Below are 21,138 nucleotides of genomic sequence, written 5' to 3' on the forward strand. Positions count from 1 at the left end.
TATTTGTGCTAAAGATATTGTCCTGGCTGCCCTCTGCAGGGCCCTTTGCAGAAGGCTGAAAAGACAGGGTAACATCAGGAGCATAGTTATCACAACCAAGATCACTACCCCCACAGTCTTGAGCAGAGATATCAACCATCCAGACAATCCCCAACCCTCGAACATCTTCGTCAGCCAATCTAATTCATCGCTTTCTGTCAGCTTCCTGACTCCCTTCTTTAATTGTTGAATACTACTGAAAATGGATTCTGAGTGATCGGGTAAATTCATACAACACATCCCTTCAAACTCATCACAACCATGTCCTTGTGCTAAAAGCAAGAAATCAATTGCAGCTCTATTTTGTAGCGTAGCATGTCTGACACTATCAAAGGCTAGCAGTAAATCAGATAATACTACACCAGTCTGTATTCAGGGACCCCAGAATTTGTGATTCCTGGGGTGGCAATGAGGGTGAATGCCTGATTCGTGGAAACCAGGCATTCCCATCCATTGAGTCCATGACCTGCTGCACAGGGGTCTCCATCAATAAGTTCTTAAACTCTGTTGATGTCAGTGTAACCCCCTATTAAACCTGCAAAAAAAGGATTGCTTGGTGTTACTGTACTAAGGTATAAGCAATCTTGTCCGGTCACATCAGCCAGGGTCATCCAGATGTTTTCTTTGGTTTGCGGCGGTATCCATGACTACGTCCATCTGAGGACTGTGAGGTAGATGAACCACCTGTACATTCTTGTGCTGTCTTGCTCCACGAACTCAGCCCAGCAATCGGTAGGTGCCAGCTTTGCGTGGGCGTCCCCACGGAGGCAACGATGGCCTTGCTGTACACCAGCCCGATGCTCTTCGGAAAATCCCGGTATTTATACATTTGCAGAGGAACGGATTTCAACACACGTGGCCAGCGGGTGCCAAAATCCGCCTCAGTTGCAACATATGACGCATGCGCTCGCTGGCCAGGCGCGCTGCACGAGTCATAGCCACCCTGTCTATTGGTTCATGGGCTTTGTGGTGCGGTTGCAATACACAGAGAATCTTGACCTGTTATATTGGCCAAGGTGACCTACACTTAGTTTTTTGGTTGAGATGGTATTTATATTGCCGCACCCTCTGGGATGTTCCAGATGATGACAGTCACACAAATCGAGTGGGAGTCCATTGTGGGCCTGCATCTGTGGAAACACAAGCATAACCTCGCCCCCAGGTTAATAGCTCACATGGTCCATTCCACTGACCAGTAACTAAATCTTTAACATGTACTTTGATACCCTTTTGTAAATTCTGTGTTGAAAAGAGAGAAGTGTTGAGAAAGAGGAGGTAGGGAAGAATTGTCCCCATAACGGAGAAAGTTAAGAACATAAACTGCTTTATCTAAGCATGCCTATGGTAGTTCCCCAACCATTCCCCCTTTTTGTTTTTTTGTTTTTTTTTTATTCTGGCATTACCTTCCGTATAAAAACCTGGTGAAGTGGTATGACTCCAGATATGCATGATAAAATAAGGTTCTGTTCGTAGTTGAATACTTTTCCAGAGTTCTAAAAGCACATCAAATAATAATTGATTGTCTGACATGGTCAAAGCCACTTTGTCTAGTCGAGAAACTAAATTAGCTACATATGCTGAGTCAGTTACAATATTTACAGGAGTAGAAAAAATAGAAAAAGCAACAGCCATTGCACGCAGCTCTACCACTTGTGGAGAACCATTTTGATGTACTACTTTGCTGTTCCAGGTTGTTGTTTTCATACCATACTACTGCTGCTTTACCCGTTATTCCAGAACCATCTGTGAAGACAGTAGGGCCTTTCACAGGTTCCGGCTGGCTTAAGTTTTTCTGACCAAATGGTATTTCTCGAGCAAATTTCAGGAGCGGGTGTGACGGTAGATGATACGAAATCTGTCCTTGAAAACCCGCCATAGCTGCTTGCAGCTCATAATTGTTCGCCAGACACCATTCAAAGTACCAGTTCTGAACAGGTAAAACAATCGTAGCTGGATCACGTCCTATTAGTTCTACACATCGTTTTCTGGCTTTTATGATTACATCAGCAATTAGTTCAAACAAGCCAGGAGCAGTTTTTCGTGGCCGAAATGACAAAAACAGCCATTCTAATATATGTAACGGATCATCCCACTCAGAATTCCACTGCACCAAAGCACCAAATGGCACAGTTTTGGCAAGTAGCACAAAGAATTGTACCAATCGAGACAGATCAATTCGAGAAACAAATTTCTAGTATATACATTGTTCCACCATGTGAATTACATTTAACGCTTCCGTATTCAATATTCTGGGTTCTGTTGGATCATTGGAATGTTTTAATAAGTCCAATAGAGGTTGTAACTGCGAACTGGTCAGTCCAAGATAGGGCCTGATCCAGTTCAAGGATCCCATTAATTTCTGTACATCATTGAGTGTCTTAACCGCAAGATTAAGTTTCACAGGTTGGGGCACAACCTGCATGTTTGTAATTGCCATTCCCAAATATTTCCAGGGTGCTATTTCTTGCACTTTTCCAGGGGCAATAACCAACCCATATTGTCGTAGCGAATTTGTGGCCAAATTTTTCATGTCATTCAACTGCTCCTTGTTGTCTGATGCTAACAGAATGTCATCCATATAGTGATAACAATAACTAGTGGGGAATTTTTCCCTTACAGGTGACAGAGCTTGTGCAACAAACCATTGACAAATGGTTGGTGAATTTTTCATGCCCTGCGGCAGAACTCTCCATTGATATCTTTTTGCTTGTTCCGCATGATTGATAGAAGGCACAGAAAATGCAAATTTTTCTTCATCTTGAAAAGCTAATGGAATTGTAAAAAAACAATCCTTAAGGTTCATGACAATGATTTCCCAATCTTGAGGGATCATGGCAGGTGAAGGCATGCCTGGTTGCAGAGCCCCCATCATGGCCATGACAGCATTGACTTACCGCAGGTCATGCAAAAATCACCATTTACCTGATTTCTGTTTTATCACAAACACTGGAGTATTCCATGGGCTGTGAGATGGTGCAACATGTCCTGCAGCTAGTTGTTCTGCTACCAATTCTTGCAGGGCCTTTAATTTTTCAATTAGTAGGGGCCACTGATCCACCCACACAGGGTTATTTGTTAACCAGGTTAAAACAAGCATGGGTTGTCTAACACCCTGCAGCACAGTGGCCCCCGTTAAAAATCCATGGTAATTCTCACCCCCCACTGCGACAAGCAATCCCTCCCCCATAAATTGCGGGGAGCTGCCGTCACATATGGTTTAATAACTGCTTGTTGGCCCTCAGGATCGGTAATCAGAACTGGTGTGTCTGCCGTCTTTGCTTGCGCAGAGCCTCCCAGCCCCACTACTCCCATACCAGCCTCCTCTGTGGGCCAGGTGGACAGCCACAGACAATCGGCAGTAATAGTCACATTGGCTCCGGTGTCCAGGAGCCCTGCAAGCCTTACGGTAGGCGGCGATCTTCCGTGATTCGACAGCGTGCACGTCATACATGGTCGGGATGACGAGACAGTCTGAGACCAGCAGAACTGAGGGGGTCCCGTAGAGCCGAAGCCTCCATCGCATCGCAGTTGCTGTCCTGCTCTTGAAATAGAACTCGAAAAAGGAACAAGTTGAGCAATACGAGTACCTTTAGGGATTGTCACTGGTGGGTAGGGGGTCGAAACCATCGCACAAATGTGACCTGGTGATGTTTTGTGTGGAGAAGTTACATTGATATGCCCTTCACTGCCACACCCACAGCACTGTCCAGAATTTCTCATAGCATTGGCTATGGTGGTCACCGTGTGTTCCAGTGTCCCAACTTTAGAACATGCAGCTACCATGTCAGGGACAGAAGGATCTCCTGGTAAAGCCTGTATGATCTTTTGACAGTCCTCATCAGCATTATCTCTTGCCAACTGTTTGCATAGAATTTGCCTTAAGACCTCATCTTCTACCTGTTTTTCCAGGGCGGCAGATATTTTTTCTACAAATTGTAAAAAGGGTTCTGTGGGGCCTTGGCAGATAGTGGCATATTTTTGCTTCGGAGCTGCCATGTCCATGGTTCGCTTCATTGCCATAAGGCCTATATTTTGTGCTTGTTCGAGAGCCATCGGAGGCCATGTAGCCTGCAGCTGAGGGCTACTATACTGCCCTTCACCAAGCAAAGCATCCTCTCCAAGGCCTAATCTCAGGTCACCCTGTAGCAGTCGTAAATTTTGCTGTGCTGCTGTGCGTGCCATCTGCCTCCAAGTAGATTGAAATACGTGCAATTGTACGGGCTGAAACAGCACGAGTGCTAGATGCATAATGTCATATGGACACAGCCGATCTGTGCTGATTACACGAATAAGTTGCATCACCTCAGGAGAATTGATTCCGTATTTTTGTACTCTATTCTGCAAATCCTGCACTACTCTCCAGCCGATTGGATTGTGCTCATCGTGCCGGTTTGTGCCTGGAGCAGCTCTGAAAACAGGAAATGTAACAGGAGCCTCTGCTGCTTTATCTAGAGGCTTTAGAAACGCCGGTGTTAGAGAGCACGGGCTGAGGCGTTCTACTAGATCCCAGTTGCCAGAGTCGGCAGCATATTTTCGAACTCCCTCCCAGAACTGATCAGGGGATCTCAGGACCACAGTTATTGTGGATGGAGGGAGAGCCCCCAGCAGGGGTTCCTTCGGTATGGTTTTATCTGTGAGCTGCAGAGATCGCATAGTGTCAGTTAGAGATTTTTCTGCCTCAGTTTCATTTTGGCTCTCACTTTCCGTTCGGCCCTCACACTCAGTGTGACTCTCACCGTCCTTTCGGCCCTCAATTTCAGTACGGCCCACACTGTCCGGCTCGGTGTTAATCGCCACATCATTCTCCTCGGCGGGGGCTGATGGAGTCACCCCTTCTGCCGCCGCACCAGTAGGTGAGGAGGGCCCCTCATCGCCCGGTAAAGTAATTAATGGCATAGGAGGAGGAGGAGGTGAATAAGGGTATGATCTGATTTTGCCCATGAGGGGTTTTCTGCCCGCAACTGCTGAGATTGCAGCATTGGCTGCAGCTGTTACTTGAGCAGAAACTTTTTCATTGCTAACATTGTCAGAGTCCTCAGCTTTCTTTTGCTGATCTTTCGCATCACATTCTGCTGTCCATTCCTTCAGGGTCTCGCGTAATAGATGCCATACGATCGCCAACATACACAGCTCTTTCTGTCCTTTAGAGATTTCACCAAACATTTTCCATCCCACTGCTTGCCACACACCCACACTGAATGCAGTAACTGTTGTGGCTTGAAAGCCTTGCATCTTACACCATATTAAAATCCTTTTCAAGCTTTGTTCTGGGGTCTTAACCCCTTTTCTTTTTAATAGGGCTCTCCAGGTAGACAAAATCGTCTCCTTTTCCTGTGTTAATTGCTGCCCCATTCTAACAGTTTTGTCCCCGGTGGCTCACCTTATTAGGTGTCTAGGCTCAGGTCCGGACCAGGCAGATTCCACTGCTCTCAGCTTCACCGGGCTCCGTCTCCGCAGCTTGTCTCGCTGCCCGTATACTCTTTCGCAGCGCTCGTCGCCGCTGGTATACTTCTTGCTAGTGCTGGATTTATTGCCTTTAAATGATCTGTTCGCTCAGACGCATCGGGGTCACCATTTGTCGCAGTAGAGACGGACACGACAAGTAATAGATCATGCAAAATGGCTACTTTATTGTTCTAACACACCTTTTTATACCCTTCTTTTGAGTATGTGTTAGTATATGATTGGTTTGGTTAGTAACTAACAACTCATGATTGGTGAGTTCGTTAGGACGGTTCTTCTTATCACTATCTTGTTTTTGTACTGGTCTTCTCGGATCTTTCCAGACTCTCAAGGATACACTACAAGCTGCTCAAGGTCGCACTGTTCTCGAACTGTCAGGAATTCCGTAGGCTCGTTGCATCCCCCGACATGTGAGTGCCCAGACATTGTGGTGATGAGCTAGGCCTTGTTAGGACCTCAGGTTACTAACCTGAAGAGAAGAATTTTGCACAAAAGGAGGATTTAACACTAAAACAGAGCAAACAAGAACTAGCAGCTGGTTAAGTTATCCTGTGAATTGGGAAAGATGAACCTGCTGGGCAGGTATTCCCTAACAATGTCATTTTGGCTTTACCAGCCTGCCTTCTCCTCGATGTATCCTCTATTTGTTCAAAGAAAATCATCTGCTTTTCTCAGTTATTTCAAAGTAAAGTCACAAGAATAGCTTGTTCCCACTCTATTCCAAATATAGCTGTTGGCAGCAATTGCTGAGATAAGGGGGAAGGAAAAGGAACTATCAAGGAAGAGGAAAGGCAGGAGGGGGAAGAGAGAAAAGAGAGCTGAAAAGGTTGGACAATAGAGAGTAGAGACAGACATGAATGAGAGGGGAGGTGAAAGAACAAGGACAATATGTTGCAGCAAAGAAAACAAATCAAAGATGGAAACAAACTCCTGCAAAACAGGTGGAAGCAGCCCAAATACAGAACAAAAAGGACCATGCCCACCCTCAGGAGAAATGTGAGTTTTAGCCATGAAAAGTAACCAAACCTTAAATAAAATCATGTCCAATTTTGACTTTCACTCAGATTGTAGGGGTTATGCCATCAGAAAACTTACGCTAATTTACACCACTTGAAGATCTGGCCCTAGAAATTTTAAAGCAAAACATGTTGCTTATTTTAATCTCTTGTGGGATTTTTTAAAAAATTCTCTGCTCCAATAAACTTTGCTGGCAGTTCCTGACAGAAAGCCATCTGAAATTTTAGCCTGAAAATTAACCTGAACACCCTTCTCCTCAGGAGTTCACAGTCAGGATGGTCTTCTGGTGAGACTGGAGCCTGTAGACATGCCCTTGGGAGCAGAAAGTAAATGATCATAAAAACTAAGGAAAAGCCAGAACCATGCTCAGACTGACTTACCCAGAGCAAAGAGCTGAGGGTTTTCAAGGCTCAAGGCAGACTGGTTTAAGACCAAAGGACAGAGAAATGAGACACAAATGGAAACAGGTTGTGAGAAGTGGTGCATAGACAGGGCAAACGCAAACGAGTCCTTGGCAATCTAGAAATCCTGTGAATGGCTCCAGCTTCCCTGGAGGGGTGGGAAGTTTCTGAGAAACACCCTACAGAGCAATTCTGCTTCTCTTAGAAGACTGCTTGAAAAATGGTGCCAGAGTTTTGCTTTCCCTCCTGGTCTGCTGAAAAGAGATGCCATACATGACCTTACTCCTCAGCTGAGGATAAAAAGCCATACCCAGTTCTGAAGGTGCTGTTTCCTATAAACTGAGTATGTCTGGAAAGCCTTCTGACAAGCTTTTTAAATACTCAGATGCTAGGTAATGGGACCAAGAGGAGAACTGAAAATGTGACATTTGCCATACTTCTTTTATTTCAGTCCTTCAAGGAAGAAGGCCACTTGCATCATTATGGGATATGCTCAATTAGTATCTCTCTGGACTAAAGGCACAGTGCAGCCATGGGACAAGATGGTATTTACACAAAGCACGGGAGACATGTTAGAGCAGGAAATACAAGGGTAAGTGAAACTAGTTTCAGAAGAAAGGACTGGAAAGTAGAGCTTAGCAGTCAGACTATCACTATTCAAAACCAAAGTCGTCATTATTTTCAGTCTTGTCTCATGAATGATATGTATATCTAAATTATGTTCCCTGTTTATGAGAAGCTTTTGGGTTTTTTTGTCCCTCCAGCAAGCGTCATGCAGAGCTGAGATATTTTAGCCTTTCAGCAGGGCTGCTCCCTCTGTGACTTGCTCCCAGCACCTCCCTGGGACATGTGCTGACACCTTTGGGGCTACGGGGGTCACAGCCTGTGGGGACGGCCACCAGGCAGCCCTGCTGCCCTGGCCGGGATCTCTGACTCAATGGGGCGATACCTTGGTCTCTCTATAGATAGCACGCCTATGACGTAAAGCTTTAGGGGTGCTGTTATATGGTGAAACACCAGCAGCATTCAGCCCAGCGCACCGCTTTTTGCTCAGCTGCTGTGTCCTCGCCGGCTCCCAGGAGCGTCTTCCCCCAGGAGAGGGCAGTGGAGCCCGCACAGGCTCCCCGCTCCCTTCCCCCGGTTGCGGGGAACATCCATTCCCTCGGGCGTTGCGTCAGGAATGAAAGGGGTGAGCAAAGGTAGGAACTAGGGATTTATACATAGGCTAGAAACCGCGTACGGGAATATCCAGGAAATGTTCTGCGCATTTAATAACGAGAATAGGTTTTTGGGCAAACGAGTTTGTTGTTGCTTTTATTTGCCTGGAAGTTTTCTCTGTCACACATACTTGTTGACAGCCGCACAAACTTAAACTAGTAACTTGCTGATTCCACACGGGTTTGTTTAATTCTTATAGCCTGAATTAGAAAATGTTATTGACATTTAAATAACCCTTCGGGATGCTGCTAAGGCTCTCCTGAGCCAAATCCTCACAATAAAGTCATTTACTTATTTCACATTTACAGGCATTAATCCTGAGACAACAAGCAGCCTTGGCTGAAAACCGCAGAGTGTGGTTTCAAGGTACTGTAATTAAGGGCAGACTGGGATGCCTTTTCCTCTACTCTTTAACCATCCCCTTCCTCTAGCACACCAGCAGTCAGGCAACTGGCTGTTTTCTGTAGGTTCATGTTTACAGCAGGTTTCCCTGGCTGGGTACCAGGTTTCGGTGACTGGCCAGTACAGGCTGAGAGCCTGTATCAGGCCTGTGAGGGGCAGGCAGGGTAAATTTAAGGGAAGTGGCTTTTGCCTGTAGCCTGGGAATGTAGTAGACACCTCTGGCAAAATAAAAGTTATTAGCAAACCAGCATTTCTTCCTGTGAGGACATGACAAATCTCTCTACCCCCAGTGAAAAGGGGCAAATTTAGGAAGCTCTGAAATCAGGCTTTGGAGAGAAGAACTTCTCTTTTATGTGAAACATTAAAAAAACCCACCAACCCCAACATGAATCTAGCTCAGACTTAGGACAGACATCCCTTGCTGTTGGCAGAGGACAGGATCACTCACCTCCTGTCCAGGAACAAGCCCCTGCTCCCAGCTGAGTCCCCACTCCCGAGGGCACCTGCTGAGCTGGGGCCACCTTAATGTTCCCAAAAGCAGCAGGGTGCACAGTGGAAGTGGCAGAGTGCGTTTCCCAAGCAGGCCTACTAGCATTGCTGCTGTTAGCACATGAGGTTGGTCGAGTTTTGCTACAAAAGCATGGTAACCCCCTGGAGACATGACTCAAATGTGTGATGTTAAGCTGGTTAAACGGTGCTGCCAGCTCTGTAGATGATGAGCTGCTTTTTCTTCCTCAGCCACTCTCAAGCTCAGGTATGGAGGCAAGGACAATTTCATTTCTACAGCTCCTGTCTCAGGTCCTTGTGGTAGAGAATGACTGCAGGAAAATACACCCAGTGCAACGTCAGCTAGCACCTTGTTAAAAGAGCAAATACAATAAATCCAAAGGGGGCTGGTTTCAAAGAAACCGGGAATAAGAGAGGTTCTGTCCTCCAGCTCTGAACCCTCCTTACTTAGTGCTATATCCAGTCAGACACGTCATGCGCGTACAAGGCACAGCTCCTCTCTTGGTGCAAGCGGGGCTTTGGCAATTTACACCAGCAATCTGTCCGTCATATGAAACCACGTGGTTTATAGGAACCACAGGAATTGGTAAGATTTTTTGTATGTAAGGCTCATTGACGTCAGCGTGAGTTGGACAGTCTAAACCTTGGAGTCTGGTATAATCAGCCAAACGGGGATCAAAGGCACAAAGCACACGCAAAGCACTACAGCAAGAGTATCTGAAAAGGGACCAGAAACATTTGAGTTTCATCTGTCAACATCTTCCCAAAGACCAAGTACTAACTATGTTTCCATCTTGCCCTGCACCAGATCCTGCTGCCATTCAGACAAAGCTCCCATTGAAAGAAGTCCCTGTAAAGGCTGGAAATCAGACACAATTTACCCCATTCTTGAGAAGGCTTTTAAAATTAACCAACAAAGTCAACTAATAGTAGTATTCCTTAGGTAAAGTTAGCCAGGAGGTACATTAAATTTTACTCATGTCAGTCTTCTATTGAATCCTGCTCTGTAGTGGAAGAACATTAAATTCACCAAGTTAGTTAAAAGGTGGATTTGAGACGTAGGGAGGTGAAGGTGGGATGTGAAACCTTGGTTCTTATTTCTCCTGTGTGCCTTATGATTTAGTGTCATCAGTGAGCACGGGGTATTTTCAAATAATACAGGAAGGTGTTGTAGACTATCCCTAAACCCTGTATCTGATACATCTGCGACGTTTTGCAGTGAGGAGGATACTGTACTTAGAGTTACCTGCTTCTCAAATTCATGTAGAGTAACTTGCCCCACTGCACAACAGATTCCAATATTTTGTACTTTCATAGTAGCGATTAGACCAATTATAGCTCAGCTGTAATGGAAAGGTACAATACAATTGCTCCTACTTCTCAGTCAAATTTCCTAGAACCTGTCTCTCTGTCACAATTTAACTTTTAAATTGAGATGGGTTTTTTAAATGAAAATATCTAGAATCCTACTGCAATTGAACACTAACTTGCTTTCAACTAAATCTCATATGCCAAACTGTATTGGCTGTACATTAAGTGCTAGAAAGGACTGGTAACAAAATCTATGTTAAAAACCACTAAGTATTATGTACTTGCTAATTACTGTGCACACTTCCCCAATCACCCATAAAGGAAAGTATCTAGGTTTATGCCTACTATTCCTTAGCAAGTAAGACAAATGCCCCTCAAACTTTTACTTTTTCAGGCACACTCCTGTCTAGCCTGGGCTGTGCAGTGACCAGACAAGTAGTGAACCTGGAGCATCACCAAAGGCAGGGAAACAAAACCAGAGGAACTGCGAGAGCCTTTCTCAGCTGGGGTGTAAGGTGTTGCATGGATAAAGAGGAGGCCTGGGAGACAGACACCCCATGACAGCGTTTGGGACATAAGGCAGAGGTAAGTGCACACGCCATAGGGATGCCCGAGCATGCCACACTTCTGTGGCACATGCTGTGATGTACTAAAACCTGTAAATATTGGTATCTGCAGTTAAAAATGGAAGTGAAGAGATTTTAGCCTTCCTGTGTATTCTCTGGCTTGTTGCTTTGGAGCAGAAGTGCGCTTTTGTAGCATCTCTCGTATGTTGCCGTGTCTTGCTGCTGCTTGGGTTGTCAATAGGGTGGTTTTTTTGCAGACCGCTGTAAAGGGGCCTTGCACGCTACAGGCCATATGTGAGAGTTGCTCTGCGAAATGCAGGAATAAACAGCCATAAGATGAAATATTCGTAAGTAATGAGATTAGTGACATGAACATAGCATGGGATACAGCTTTCAAAAATAATTACATCTGACACCCTCATCCGCAAGAAGATGTAGGGGCTGCAAGCTCTGAGCTTGGGAACAGCATATGAAAGATTGGCTTCTCCTGGGAAGGGAGGCACAAGGGAGGTTATTTTTAGTACTTTGTGTAAAAAAAAAAAAAAAAAAAGCTAGAATTTAAGCACTCTTTGGCTTGATACCCTCATTATGGAGGAGATGGTGGGGAAAGAAAGGCAAAAAGGGGAGTGGAAATGGTACTGAGGATGGGGCCTGGGGACACGGCAGTGGGACCACCAAGAGGCTGGTCCGAGCAGGGTGGGAGCGGCGGGCACGGGACGGGGGGATGGGCGGGGGGGCACGGAGTCCCCGCTTGCGCCCGTCGGTACGATAACAACCCACCGACGGCGGAGCAGGCGGTTCCGTTTTCGCGACGGTATATATAGATCAGACACTTTCCAAAAAAAGCAGCGACGCGCTCGCTCTGCTCGGCGCCTCTTTCCACCCGTAACTCAGAAAAAAAAAAAAAAAAATTATTATTTTTTTTTTGTAAGAAAAGAGAAGTCGGATTCCATGACTGCGGCTGTTTTCTGACCCGCCGCCGCTTTGCGGTTACGGGCTGATGAGAAAGTGAGCGGGGTCCGGCGGGGCGGCCCCGGGACCTCCTCTGCTTTTCCGAGCTTTTAAAAATTTTCCGGAACGAGCCCTAAAAAGGACAGGCGGGGCGGGGCCGGATCCTCGCCTTTTTAGGACAAGGGCCCCGCCACCGGAATACCCCCCTGGGCGGCGCGGCGGGCGGCGGCGGGGCGCTGCCGGCGCGGCGGGGGCTGAGCGGGGCCGGGGCGGGTCGGGGCCGCCCCCGCAGGGGCGCGGAGGGCGGGGGAGGGAGGAGGAGCGGGGCGGGCGCGGGGCGGCGGGTCCCGCACGCGGGGACCCACGTGACCGCCGGGCCCCGTTCCTCAGTCCTTATATGGGCAGTGACGTCCCGGGCATTCAGGGGGCCCCCATAAATACTTACGGCCAGACTTGTCCTCCAGCGCGAGCTGCGGCGGGAGCGCGGCTCTCCCGGGGCACCGCACCGCCGCGACGGGGCGGCCGCCCGCCCGCCCGCACATGCCTCCCCGCGCGCCGCGCCGGCTCCCCGCCGTCCCCCCGCGCCGGTAGTGGGAGGCAGGGGGAAGCGCCCCCCTCCTCCCGCTGCCCTCCCCGCACCGAGCGCGCACCGCCGGCCGGGAGCGCCGCTCCCCCGGCCGCCCCGCTGCCCCCATGATGACCGCCAAGGCGGTGGACAAGATCCCGGTGACCCTCGGCGGGTTCGTGCACCAGCTCCCCGAGGGCATTTACCCCGCGGACGACATCTCCACCGCGCTGCCAACTTCGGTCGCGATCTTCCCCAATGCCGACCTGGCGGGGCCGTTCGACCAGATGAGCGGTGTGGCAGGAGGTAAGCGGAGCCCGCGCGGCCGCGCAGGTGCGGGCCGGGCCGCCCGCAGAGGGCGGCGGGGCGGCGGGGCAGCGGGCGGGCGGGCGGACGGACTGGGACGGCGGCCGCGGGCCCCCGGGGCTCGCCCGCCGCCCGGCCGGGGTCCCCGGCGCCCCTTCGCGGCAGCCCTGCCTCCGCGCCCGGCTCGGGGGAAAAGTTGCGGCCGGCGCGGACCCCCCGCGGCCGGAGCGCAACATGTGCGCGCCGCAGCCCCGCGCCGGGTCGGGCCGGGCCGGGCGGCGGCCGGGACCGGTGGCGGGCCGCCCGGCGGGTGGCGGCACGGAGGGCTGACCGGCTCCTTGCCCCCCTCCCCCCCCAGACGGCATGATCAATGTGGACATGGGCGACAAGCGGGCCCTGGACCTGCCCTACGGCGGCGGCTTCGCGCCCAGCGCCCCGGCCTCCCGCAACCAGACCTTCACCTACATGGGCAAATTCTCCATCGACCCGCAGTACCCCGGCGCCGGCTGCTACCCCGAGGGCATCATCAACATCGTGAGCGCGGGGATCCTGCAGGGGGTCAGCACGCCCTCCTCCGCCGCCTCCTCCGCCTCCTCCGCCGCCTCCTCCGCCTCCTCCTCGGCCACCGCCGCCTCCGCCGCCTCCCCCAACCCGCTGGCCGGGGCCCTCGGCTGCACCATGGCACAGGGCCAGCCGGCCGACCTGGAGCACCTCTACTCGCCGCCGCCGCCGCCCTACTCGGGCTGCGGCGACCTGTATCCGCAAGACCCCTCCTCGGCCTTCCTGCCCGCCGCCGGCGGCGGGGCGCTGCCTTTCCCCCCGCCGCCCTCCTACCCCTCCCCGAAGGCGGCGGCGGCCGACGGTGGGCTCTTCACCATGATCCCCGAGTACGGCGGCTTCTTCCCGCCGCCCCAGTGCCAGCGGGAGCTGCACGCCGGCCCCGACCGCAAGCCCTTCCCCTGCCCCCTCGACTCGCTCCGCGTCCCGCCGCCCCTCACGCCGCTCTCCACCATCCGCAACTTCACCATGGGGGCGCCCCCGGCGGGCGCCGCCCCCGGTACCGCTCCCGGCGGCGGCGGCGGCGGCGGCGGCGGCGGGGGCGAGGGCGCGGGCGCCCGGCTCCCCGCCGGCGCCTACAGCCCGCATCACCTGCCGCTGCGGCCCATCCTGCGGCCCCGCAAGTACCCCAACCGGCCCAGCAAGACGCCGGTCCACGAGCGGCCCTACCCCTGCCCCGCCGAGGGCTGCGACCGCCGCTTCTCCCGCTCCGACGAGCTCACCCGGCACATCCGCATCCACACGGGCCACAAGCCCTTCCAGTGCCGCATCTGCATGCGGAACTTCAGCCGCAGCGACCACCTCACCACCCACATCCGCACGCACACCGGCGAGAAGCCCTTCGCCTGCGATTTCTGCGGCAGGAAGTTCGCCCGCTCCGACGAAAGGAAGCGGCACACCAAGATCCACCTGCGCCAGAAGGAGCGGAAAGGAGCCGCCGCCGCCGCCGCCGCCGCCGGCGGGTGCCCGCAGCCCGGCGGCGGGAGCGGCGCCGCCGCCGCCCTGGTCCCCTGCGCGGCGCGGACGCGGACGCCCTGAAGGCGCGGGGTGCGCAGGAGCCAGCGCTGAGCCGCCGCCGAGCGCGGCGGGGCGCGGAGCGGGGCCCGGCGGGGCGCGAAGAGCACCTGGCGGCGCCGCGGGGCTCCCCCGGGCCGGAGCGGGCCGGGCCGGGCCGGGCCGGGCCGGCGGGTGTACATAGGGGCTGCGGCGGGAGGATGGATGCATGCAGTGCCGTCGTGGTGAGGTGTCCTTGGTGCCTTGTGTGGTGTAGAGCCCGGTCCCCTGTCTGCATGTGGGGGGTGCCTTACCGATCCGCTCCGACGACAGCGGCGACACCGAGACCGGAAAGTTTTCCCTCCCTGGTTTTAGTATGGCTGTACATTTCTGCCTATTAATATTGGGATTTTTTTTTTTTTTTTAGAGACTATATTTTTGTACGCACTGGTTTGGGGTTTCGGTTTTGTTTTTTTCTTTTTGGTGACTTAAAAGTGTTGCGTTTGTAGTAGGACTTTGGGACGGGATGTAAATACTCTGGCTGGAACCGACGCCCGTTGTCCGCCGGGACCCGGCGCGCAGCAGATAACACGAGTAACGCGCAACCACTAACGGGAGCTGGAAGGAGAGAGGGTTTCTTTCTGGCCACTCTGTAAATAAACTTTTCGACGATAGGGTAGGTGCTTACAACGTTTATAAAAGACGACAAATAAATCTCTTAATTATGCTAAATTGACAGCTTTATTTCCGTAGGTTCCCTGGCCCGGCCCGGGGGAGGGGGTGCCTCCCGCCGGTCCCCGGGCCGCGCCGGACCCCGGCGGCGGGGGGCTGCGGGGCAGCCCGGCCCGGGCGCCGCTGGGCGCTCCGCACCGCACCGCACCGCCTCGGCGCGGAAAACCAGCGGCCCCGGCCCCGGCGTACAAACACTCGCTCTCGGGCGCGGGGATTTCCCTCGGAGACCAGAGACGGGACGATATTAACCGGGGAGCGGGGTGGGTTTTTTTGACTCACTTTCTGTTTTGTTCCGCGGTTACGATCCGCCCCGGACAACCTCCGCGAGCGGGCTCCGGAAAAGTGAGTACCGCCGCCCCGACGGCCGTCGCTCGGGGGAAGCGGCTCCCGGCGGCGCGGGGCTGCGCGGGCGGCACCGCGACCGCTCTCGGGGGGCTCCGCGGGGCCCGGGGGCGGCGGCACTCACCCCCGCGGCACAGCCGGGCTTTTTCTGCTCAACCCATCTGGCCGCAACATCGCGCTGCCTTTTTTTTTTTTTTTTTTTAAACCTATTCTGATGACTGTTTTTTAAGATGTTATCCTGGGCTGGCCCTGCCAGGGCCCACCCTCGGGTCCTGCCGTCGGTGCAGGGCCGTACCAGCCCCGCGGGCTCACCCCACTGCCACAGAGATCCCCGGTACGGCCCGCACCGCACAGGCGAGCTGTGCAGGATGGACCTCGCTGCAGGGAGCCAGGGTGAAGCCCTTGCCCGGCCACTCCTAGCCTCTGCGTGCCGCAGTGCTGGGTCCCGCTGCGCAAAGCCCCAGCGGCACCTGCCTTTTCTGTCTGAAGCACCCTGCTTCCTGTCTCCTGGAACTGGCACCATTTTTTGGGGCAGCTGCTCTTTGCTGACACAAGGCCGTTAGCGGTAGCTGAAGTGACGTGCCCGATTTTCAATCGGATGTGAAGCAGGCTTCCAAAGCCGGGCACGGACCTGTCTGCGTGGGATGGAGAAGCCACAGAACAACGCCAGCTCCAGAGCGGCCACGCTCACCACCTCACCGTCCACCATAGCAGCACAAGTAAGACTTCGCCTCCCCTGCCACATCTCTTGGCGGGCTGCAGCTTTGCCACCTGATCCCATGTGCTCCTGGCTCCCAAAAGAGACCATGGCCTGCTGCCGGAGAGATGTCAGACAGGAGCGAAACCCCATGGGGGCCACAGCCTCCTCGGCTGGCATCGGTGGTCTGCAGTACGGGGAGGTGGATAGGGATCCAGTGCTCTTTGCTGGGCTCCCGGAGGTACTGCCACAGCCTCAGATAACCACAGCTCGGTCACAGCCAGAGTGTCGTGAGCAGAACTGGGATCTCAGCTACCCAGGCACACAATCCGAGGCTCCACTCACACTTTCCAAACAACTGTCTGCAGCCATGCTACAAGATTAGAACCCCAGTCAAAAGCAAAATGAGATAAACACAGAAATTGTAGATGAGCTGAATTAAGGAAACTGCCGCTGACTCGCATACAGCTACATGAGAACCTTACATCGTGTAACAGTATTGGCAATCTTAAAGCCGTGCTTTTGCCTTACAGTAACAGCCAGCTTCAAAAGTGGTAATACTGCTTGTGCCTGGATTTGTCCGCAGGGTGCTGGTGGAAGATCTGGGCTGAGAACTCGGTGTTAAGCATCGCCTTTTCAAGAGAGGCCACTCGCACCATTCGGACTGTTAGGCAAAAGAAGCTTGCGCTCTGTACGATATTTGGTTCGAAACTGTCAGACTTGTGAAGGAAAGTAATGACTGGTCAGTGGTGAGATAACCTGTATTTATTCTATAATTCAGCAATAACAGTTATGTTGCTGTTGTAAAAACACAATAACTAGACTGCAGAGAGAAGGAACGGCATTACAGACTTAAACCTTCTGCTTACAGATATCAAGAATGTATGAAGTAAGTTTCAATTACTGAGTAAGCAAGAAGTTACACAAAGAGGCTTTTCTTTAATGCATCTCAGGTTTTCTTTGCTATTTTTCCTGGCTTTAATACTTTGGTGCTAACACCTCTATTAAAAAAAAACAACAAAAAAACCAAACGGTTTTGCCACGGTTGTTAACGGTACTCTGCAGTGTAAAGGACCATGCACAGAAAGATGTATTAAAGTCCTATCCCATTAAACATCCCGACTAGGTTTTACACATGGACAAAAGAAAAAAAAAAAATTAAAAACCAAGCAGAAAGACCTAAGGGGAGGATAGAGCAGATGAGATACAAAATGCTCTCTGTCGCAGTTTGTTTTTCCAGTACAGCTGTTTGCATGCACCACGCTATCTTCTTTGTGTACTTCTGAAAAAGGATGATGGTCTTCATTACCATCGGAGAGAGTCAGAAACAGGCTGTAGCACAGGGAGGCATTGCGTTATAGTTAATGACTACATTCAATAGAGAACTGTTGCACATTAACTAATGCTAAGCTGCCGGGGAATTCCAGGAAAAACAGGTAAGCCAGCTGCAGAAATATCAGACACTTTAAAGTGCTGTAAGAATAAAGGGAAATTGCTTGAAATAATTTCCACCAATTTTTCCTTGCAAAAGAATTAATCATAATTAATAATCATAATTAATCGTTAATCATGCATAATGCTGACTATGTTTTACATTCATTCTTTCACAGGCCAAAAAAAAAAACCCCAAACCAAGCAATGCCATATCAGAATAATTTAAAAATCCACACATACAAGCCACTGTACAGGAAAAACAAGTCTGCTTTTCATAAATTTCATAAATTTTCATAAAGAAAAATTAAAGCCAGTTGTGGAACGATTTCTGGAGCAGGTTGGTACATCACTTAGGAGGCTGGTAAGTGGCGTTTTCTTATTCAAATTCCCATATGGTGACCAAGAGGGTCAAGGCTGCCCTGGCCTGGGTTTGTGGTACGAAGTATGCATTAGGATGGATGGGCAGACCAGTCCCTGTGGTACAGATGGAGTATTTCACCTATAGAAAAAATTTCTCCCTTGTTAGAAAGGTCGAATCCCCTGCCGTGGACAAGCTGCATCTCCAGACTGCTTCCGTCGTAGCAAGGCGAAATTCACGGTGTCTCTTCTACGCTATGTTTATTTAAAAGCCTTATGAAAAAGTAGACTTTATAATAGTATAAAGAGGGAAACTGCACGGCTTCAAAAGCCCAAAGCGTTCACTTGTCCATATAAAGACATAGACCACACTTTAAAGAGAAGACATCAGGTCAAATCTTGTCTGTACCTAGGGTATGCGCGCTGCTGTATACATAGGGTTTTCAAATACGTCATGTTTCTAGAACAGCTTCCACGACGCACCAGTGGATAGTTGGCTTTTCTCTTAAGATACCCATGGTTTCCGCTACCCTCCGCCACTGCTGCACAAGAGAGAGGTTCCAAGCGAGGTTAATTAGCAGCTGACTAGTCGCCTTCTCCTAGCTGAAAGAAATATGCATAGATGTACTCTGTAATTCTCAGTTGCAATAGTGAGATCTTAACACACGCTTTAAAGAACTGTTAAAAGGTAATTCTGAACCTGACAGCGTCCTTTTGGAGCAGGAATTCCCTTAACTCCAGCCCTGGGGATCACAGGTGTTTACTGGAGGAGCATGTCCCGGCTCGGGAGTTGTTCTGTGTTTGTTTGTCGCTAGCAGGGTACAGCTCTTGGTCAGACTCACTCTGGAGATGAGTCCCCGAACGCTGCAGCCCCCTGCCCAGGCTGGGTGGGCGCACTCCGCCAGCCCACTGGCACCGGCCGGCTCTGGCAGCGGGAGCCCCTCCAGGGGGAGTCGGGGCGCCCCGCCACAGTCCTTATTGCGTGTACTCTTCCTGCTGGAGCCCGATCCCCCCTCACCGACACGCGGCCCCAACTATTTACAGAGGATGCTGGATTATTTTCCCCCAACCGTTCAGCTGAGCAGAAGTTGAACCGTGCTACTCCTCCACATCAGCCCAGAGGAAATAAACGCACTCTGACGCTTTATTCCCCTCGACTCACAAAGCCAGGCAGGCCTGTGGAAGGAAGAAGTCTTTGGCCGGTAGCGCTCCCGAGGAGCCCCAGCCAGCTCCCCGCGGTCCCACTGGCCGGGCACGGGACACCGGGCAGAGCGCAGCCGTGGGTCCGCCGCTGCTGCCCGCCGGGGCCGGGGCCGGGGCCGGGGCCGGGGCCGGGGCCGGGGCCGGGACCGGGACCGGGACCGGGACCGGGGCCGCTCTGGCAGCCGTTCCGTGAGGCGGGCGCGGGGCCGGCGGCGGCGAGCTCCCCTCAGGCCGTCGCGCGAGGGGGTGGGGCGAGCGCCAACCGTCCCAACGTTCCCAACGGCCGGCCCCGGGCCGCCGCCGCCTCAGAGGCAGACGCGGGGCCCGGGGTAGGGCTCGCCCCCGCACCAGAAGTCGGAGGCCTGCGGGGTCTCCATCAGCCACACCTCCCGCGGCAGCCCGGGCTGCTCGGCGCCCGGCCCCGGCGGCGGCCCCTCCAGCAGGCGGTAGTAGTGGCAGTCCCGGCCGTGCTGGGGGTCGTAGGGCGGCGCCAGGATGTCGAGGAAGGCGGCGGGCCCGTCCACGGCGTCGATCTGGTGGAGGTTGTCGGTGTGCGGCGAGAGCAGGCAGGGCGGGGAGGCCGGCGTGTAGTGCTGGCGGGAGCGGAACAGGGCGCGGTGGCAGGGCCCGGCGGCGGGCGGCGGGGCGGCGGCGGCGGGGGGCAGCGTGTCCATGCAGGCGATGCGCAGCGTGCCGTAGAGCACCTTCAGCATGCCGTTCATGCCCGGGTGGTCGTGCAGCGGGATGCAGGCGCCGCTCCGCAGCAGGAACACGCCCATGCTGAAGCTCTCCGTCTCGCAGATGTGCATGTAGCTGACGGGCGGCACCACGCCGGCCCACGGGAGCCCCCCGCCCGCCGCCGCCGCCGCCGACGGCCCCCGCGGCGCCAAGTGCAAGTCTTCGGCGCGCACCTCGTCCAGCAGCTGCTGCAGCCGGTGCAGGTTCTCCCCGAAGGCCGGCCCCGCCGGGCTGCGGAAGGTGATGCGCGCCTGCCGCGCCACCCGCTGGATCAGGGAGGCCATGTTGTCCCGGGGCATGGCGGCGGCGCCCGACCCGGCCCCGCCGCGCCCGGACCGCGCCGAGGCGGTCCCGCCGCCGCTTCCGCCTCCTCCCCCCTCTGCCCCCGCCGCGCAGGCGCGCCCGCGCCGCCGTGCACCACGGGGCTCGTAGTCCTGGACGGCGCCGGCCCCGCCTCGGCTCCGCGACGCCCCCGTCCCGGGGTCCCCGGGGTCCCGCAGGGGCGCGGAGCCGGGGGGCGGCGGCGGAGGGAGGGGAACTACGGCTCCCAGCGGAGGTGAGTGGCTCGGCGGGGGCACCGCACCGCCCGCGGCCGCCGTCTTGGCTCCGCGGGGCGGGGGGGGTGTGTGTGAGGCGAGGCGGGAAGCGCCCTCCGTAGCCCCAGCCCCCCGTAGTCGGGCGCTGAGGGACGGTGGGGGTGGGGGGCGTTGCCCGCCGGTTGCGGGGGCCCGGGGACGGGCACGGCCCCGCTCTCGGCGCGCGGGGGTGGTGGTGGTGGTGGGGTCTCGCCCGCCACGGGGGTCTGCGCAGTGCCCTGCCTGCCGCGGACGGGGAAGCCACAGTCAGTCAACAAAGTTGCCGTGCCGCGTGTTTTCTCCCGCGTGGCTGTGGGAGGGTGAGGAGAAGGCGCAGGAGGAACTTCTTGCTTGGCTTGTAGTTTAGCCAAGGAAAACCCAGCACGGGAGCGCCAGTGCGGTGTCACGGACGTCTAACGGGGACCACGTAAACAGTTTATTTTTGATCACTAATGGCTTGTTACAGCTAAGCCGTTTTGGCAAATTTGTCAGATTTCAACTTTCTGACACTGCCTTTCCCGTTGGAGTGTTGGATCGAGGTCTCGCGGTAGGGCATGCGCTGTCCTTGTTGTGTCTCCTTATCGTCCCTGTTGAGTGTGATTGTATCTGAATTCATTATCTTTAACCACAGATGAACATCGATCGAGCACATGGAGTTCCAGACGCTGATCCTCCGAGAATCCATGTGTGACAGAAAGGATGGATAATCTTTTGGCTCAGTTCCAGACTGGTGGAGCCTGCATGTGGTTGTTTCAGGCTGATG

General features: G+C 53.4%; 2 protein-coding genes and 1 long non-coding RNA gene across 3 annotated transcripts; 2 read left to right on the forward strand and 1 right to left on the reverse strand.

The window, feature by feature from the left end:
• The first annotated feature begins 7,456 nt into the window (after positions 1–7,456).
• LOC142030612 (uncharacterized) lies at positions 7,457–10,859 on the forward strand. The gene is made up of 3 exons (XR_012650227.1): positions 7,457–7,512; positions 8,447–8,504; positions 10,753–10,859. It is a non-coding gene; the product is annotated as an uncharacterized LOC142030612 (long non-coding RNA).
• A 1,584-nt stretch (positions 10,860–12,443) lies between these two features.
• On the forward strand, positions 12,444–14,474 carry EGR2 (early growth response 2). The gene is made up of 2 exons (XM_075025501.1): positions 12,444–12,746; positions 13,105–14,474. The coding sequence occupies exons 1-2, from the start codon at positions 12,569–12,571 to the stop codon at positions 14,340–14,342; spliced, it is 1,416 nt and encodes a 471-aa protein (XP_074881602.1). The 5' UTR covers positions 12,444–12,568; the 3' UTR covers positions 14,343–14,474.
• Positions 14,475–16,818: 2,344 nt separating this feature from the next.
• On the reverse strand, positions 16,819–20,209 carry ADO (2-aminoethanethiol dioxygenase). Its single transcript, XM_075025502.1, has one exon. The coding sequence runs from the start codon at positions 20,097–20,099 to the stop codon at positions 19,368–19,370; it is 732 nt and encodes a 243-aa protein (XP_074881603.1). The 5' UTR covers positions 20,100–20,209; the 3' UTR covers positions 16,819–19,367.
• Between the last annotated feature and the right edge of the window lie 929 nt (positions 20,210–21,138).

This window comes from Buteo buteo, chromosome 4, assembly GCF_964188355.1.
Source record: "Buteo buteo chromosome 4, bButBut1.hap1.1, whole genome shotgun sequence".
Classification (NCBI taxonomy): domain Eukaryota; kingdom Metazoa; phylum Chordata; class Aves; order Accipitriformes; family Accipitridae; genus Buteo; species Buteo buteo.